At 42.7% G+C, this 5224-nt stretch overlaps 1 protein-coding gene across 1 annotated transcript; it reads right to left on the bottom strand.

The window, feature by feature from the left end:
- Positions 1-811: 811 nt before the first annotated feature.
- On the bottom strand, positions 812-5219 carry irak1 (interleukin-1 receptor-associated kinase 1; the record flags this gene model as incomplete). The annotated part of the gene is made up of 6 exons (XM_029428125.1): positions 812-1648; positions 1880-1978; positions 2252-2783; positions 4813-4907; positions 4977-5064; positions 5199-5219. Coding segments are annotated over 6 exons (909 nt in total), but the record flags the coding sequence as incomplete, so codon positions are not given.
- Positions 5220-5224: the final 5 nt, after the last annotated feature.

The raw sequence follows: 5224 nt of genomic DNA, 5'->3' as shown, positions 1-5224 counted from the left end.
CTAGGTGGCTAACGGCTAAATGCTAACAACAGAGGGAACCAACTGATGGAGGGGGGGACACTGCAAGTGAATAGGCTGCAAAACTTTAACTAACATATCAGCATGAAACTTCCCCAGTTCATCACTGACATTAACACAATTATGTGTTACAACTTTTCTGAAATGTTATGTTTAAATATGCAAATGATCTAGAGAAATCTACAGACACAAAGTTAGTACACTGTAATGTAATGTACACTAATCTGAGAGAAGAACGTTACACAAGCAAAATACTTCAAAATCTCAACAAGAACTTGAAAAACATGATTTTGATGACACAGACTGAATATGACGTTTATGTAATCTGATGTTTTGTTATAAATTAAACTCCCCAACAGTTCAGAGCTGAAACTAGCAGTCTGTTAATCAATTAGAGCAGGGGTCTTCAATAGGGGGTCCACGACCTCCAGGGGGTCCGCGGACGTACTGAAGGGGGGGGGGGGGGGGGGGGGTCACAAAATTGTTTGTTAAAGTTTTTTCAGCTTTGCCATTCACATTGCCTCCGCTGTACTTCGCGAAGGGCGGCGACACACACCTACAGTCAGACAGAGTGGAGGAAAGGAGAGGGGTGAACTAAAAGAAATTTCCGCCACGGAAATAATTAGGTAATAGTTTAAAATGAGTTTACTGATGTGACTGTTGGATCCGTGTACGAGCGGTGAAAGCGGTATATATTCATCTGAAGTGGAAAAATAAACAAATAAGTCCTTACAGGAGCGAAACCATGGAGCTGCTCAGTTTGTGGTAAAATAACACAAGAACACACGAGAAGCTCGTTCACATTCTCACTTTATCTGTTGCTTTTAGTATTTGCTCTTTACTTCTTATTGTGTGTCATGTTGTTCCCACTGCCATTATATGCTTTTCTATTCATCTTGTATGCCCAGCAACTAATTGTGGGGGCAACACTCGTAATTTAGACGGATGGAAAAAAAGGTGCATTAAAACTATTTACAAATTCAAAATAGATTTGTGGTCAGTTATAACCCTTTAGAGCTGCAGCCCCTCCAACTGTGTGCACGTCCTGCCTGACTGAACATACATAAAACTAAAGCTGTGTTTCCTCCAGAGAGCGAGATGTTCAGATAAGATCATTTACAAGAGTCCTCATATAAAACTCAAAGAAACCCAATAAATACCGAAATGTAACAAAAATAGATGACAAAGAATGAAAGTAAATCAGAGTCATCGTCTCAAAGCAAACAAATATTTAAATATTCTACATTTTGTACTTTAACATTTCATGACAAAAGTACAGATTAGATGCCTGAATCAACGGAATTGAAAATAAACACATCTCTGTTTGATCAGATAATAATCATATAGTATATTTATAGGAGTAGCCCATAATGTCTGCCTTTAAAAAAAAAGGTTTTTTAAATAATTTTAACCATCCATCCGTATGTAGTGCTGCTTCACATGTTGATTCAACATTAATGTAGAGAGACAGCATCGCTCCGTCAGAAGTTCAAGTCCAGTTTGTGTTTTCATCGCTCCAAAGAGTCAATAATACAAACGTGAAGATAAAGTCTGAGTCAGTCGTGTTGAGCAGGAAGATAATCCAACTCGTCGCTCTCCTCCGGCCCTCTGTCTGAACTCCTGCCGCCATCTGAAGCAGGAAATATGAAAAGAAATACGAGATAAACAAATATGAGATTATTATTATTTTACATTACCGGTCATTCAGCAGACGCTCTGATCCAGAGTTTACAGTGAACTCACTACAGGGACAGTCTCTCTGAGCAGCTCAGGGTGAAGGTGCCGTTAAAACGAGACGAGGGCATAAAATATGAGAAGAAGAGATTCTGAAAGAAGGTAAATAACTGGGTGTGTTACGTACAGAGGTCTTCAGACGAAGGCAGCTCAGGAGTTTGGATTCTTCCCTCCTCATACAGAGTTTTCTTCTGCAGGAAACGCTGCTTACTGGGATTCATGTGGACTGAACACACACGACGTGGATTAGTTTTTACATCCATTTCAACACTTAATTTCTATGAAAGATATCTATGCTAACAGTGTTTTCTGTATATTAGAGTCCAAACTCTCACAAGAGAAGAAATTGCTCAGTGTAGTGAGATTATAAGGGCTGTAACAAATGTCTTGCTTTACATTTTAAACTTCTATTGAGGTAAAGATTAAAAGATCTTTATTACACACTTTATAGTTTTTCCGTTTCCGCAGCACAAACTGAATAAACAATCTGCTGATGTACCTGAGGACTCTGTGGACTCAGACCTTAGGGATCCCGCATGAGAGAGGCATTCTGCTGTGTCTTGTCCTGGGGCGGCCTCTGTGAGGGCCCCGGCCCCTGGCCTGTCACTGCTGCTGCTGGACTGGGGGGGGGAGTTGTACTGGTCCTCAGTGTGGACAGAAGGCCGACTAAGCTGGGACTCTGGGGGTCTAGTTGACAGAGACCTGAAGCTCGTCCCGTTAGATCTGCACTGGGAGCGAAGGTCGTACTGGGAGAAGCCTCGACTCTCGTCGGTTTCACACGGACTGGCGAAAGAGGAGGACGAGGAGGGGGGAAGGGAGCAAAAAGAGGAGGCAGAGGGCTGGTACGTGTCCTCCAGGGGTCCCAGTTTGGACAGCTGGTCGGACAGAGCTACCACACTGAAGTCCAGGGGGTGGGGGGGTCTGGGGAAGGACAGGGAGCGGGGCTGAAGATGACGGTGAGGAGGGTGATGGAGGGGGGATGAGGAGGAGAAGCTGTTCTTCCTCGTGATGTCCTGAAGTTTGTCAAACACCTGAGAGGAGAACATTGAAATGAGGAACAGAAGAGGATCTGAACAGGATCCCTGAGGAACACCACTCTGAAGTTTATTATTAAACATTTAAAGAGGATCTGAACAGGATCCCTGAGGAACACCACGCTTAAGTTTGTTATTACACATTAACAGAGGATCTGAACAGGATCCCTGAGGAACACCACTCTGAAGTTTATTATTAAACATTAACAGAGGATCTGAACAGGATCCCTGAGGAACACCACGCTTAAGTTTGTTATTACACATTAACAGAGGATCCGAAAAGGATCCCTAAGGAACACCACGCTTAATTTTGTTATTACACATTAACAGAGGATCCGAACAGGATCCCTGAGGAACACCACGCTTATGTTTGTTATTACACATTAACAGAGGATCCGAAAAGGATCCCTGAGGAACACCACGCTTAATTTTGTTATTACACATTAACAGAGGATCCGAACAGGATCCCTGAGGAACACCACACTTATGTTTGTTATTACACATTAACAGAGGATCTGAACAGGATCCCTGAGGAACACCACTCTGAAATGTGTTATTATACATTAACAGAGGATCTGAACAGGATCCCTGAGGAACACCAAGCTTAATTTTGTTATTACACATTAACAGAGGATCCGAACAGGATCCCTGAGGAACACCACTCTGAAGTTTGTTATTACACATTAACAGAGGATCTGAACAGGATCCCTGAGGAACACCATGCTTAAGTTTGTTATTACACATTAACAGAGGATCTGAACAGGATCCCTGAGGAACACCACTCTGAAGTTTGTTATTATACATTAACAGAGGATCTGAACAAGATCCCTGAGGAACACCACTCTGAAGTTTGTTATTACACATTAACAGAGGATCTGAACAGGATCCCTGAGGAACACCACTCTGAAGTTTGTTATTATACATTAACAGAGGATCTGAACAAGATCCCTGAGGAACACCACTCTGAAGTTTGTTATTACACATTAACAGAGGATCTGAACAGGATCCCTGAGGAACACCACGCTTAAGTTTGTTATTACACATTAACAGAGGATCTGAACAGGATCCCTGAGGAACACCACTCTGAAGTTTGTTATTATACATTAACAGAGGATCTGAACAAGATCCCTGAGGAACACCACGCTTAAGTTTGTTATTACACATTAACAGAGGATCTGAACAGGATCCCTGAGGAACACCACGCTTAAGTTTGTTATTACACATTAACAGAGGATCTGAACAGGATCCCTGAGGAACACCACTCTGAAGTTTGTTATTATACATTAACAGAGGATCTGAACAAGATCCCTGAGGAACACCACTCTGAAGTTTGTTATTATACATTAACAGAGGATCTGAACAGGATCCCTGAGGAACACCACGCTTAAGTTTGTTATTACACATTAACAGAGGATCTGAACAGGATCCCTGAGGAACACCACTCTGAAGTTTGTTATTATACATTAACAGAGGATCTGAACAGGATCCCTGAGGAACACCACTCTGAAGTTTGTTATTACACATTTAAAGAGGATCTGAACAGGATCCCCGAGGAACACCACGCTGAAGTTTGTTATTACACATTAACAGAGGATCTGAACAGGATCCCTGAGGAACACCACTCTGAAGTTTGTTATTATACATTAACAGAGGATCTGAACAGGATCCCTGAGGAACACCACTCTGAAGTTTGTTATTACACATTTAAAGAGGATCTGAACAGGATCCCCGAGGAACACCACGCTGAAGTTTGTTATTACACATTAACAGAGGATCTGAACAGGATCCCTGAGGAACACCACTCTGAAGTTTGTTATTATACATTAACAGAGGATCTGAACAGGATCCCTGAGGAACACCACTCTGAAGTTTGTTATGAAACATTTAAAGAGGATCCGAACAGGATCCGTTATGTTTTGTATGTTTTAGTTCCCACAATAAGAAGAATAAAGAAAATCCTGGACGATGACATAATTTTAGTTTTGAAAGTATTGGACATTAAAAGGTTAAACGAACTAACTCTGACCTCCGTCATGGCCGGTCTATTCTTCCTCTTCCCGTCCAGACAGCTGCAGGCCAGAGACGCCACCTCCATGCAGCCAGCCGGCTCCGGAGCGCACCCTACAAACACAACGTGAGTGCAGGTAACACAGGTCACACACACACACACACACACACACACACACACACCTGAGATCAGCCGGTGGTCCAGTTGCTTCCTCCAGGCTGCTGCAGAAGAACCAGTCGGACTATCCTCCACCTCCCCCACCAGGTCCTTCTACAAAACCAGAACCAGCTCACTGAGACAAACATCACAACTTCATCATCTATGTTTTTATTTGTTCTGACTGTGTGTGTGTGTGTGTGTGTGTGTGTGTGTGTGTGTGTGTGTGTGTGTGTGTGTGTTCTCACCAGGTATCTGCCTCCTGACTTCCTGT

Source organism: Cottoperca gobio, unplaced genomic scaffold (genome assembly GCF_900634415.1).
Source record: "Cottoperca gobio unplaced genomic scaffold, fCotGob3.1 fCotGob3_474arrow_ctg1, whole genome shotgun sequence".
NCBI classification, from domain to species: Eukaryota; Metazoa; Chordata; class Actinopteri; order Perciformes; family Bovichtidae; genus Cottoperca; species Cottoperca gobio.
The sequence above is the reverse complement of the archived record's forward strand: the minus strand, read 5'-3'. Positions and strand labels throughout refer to the sequence as shown.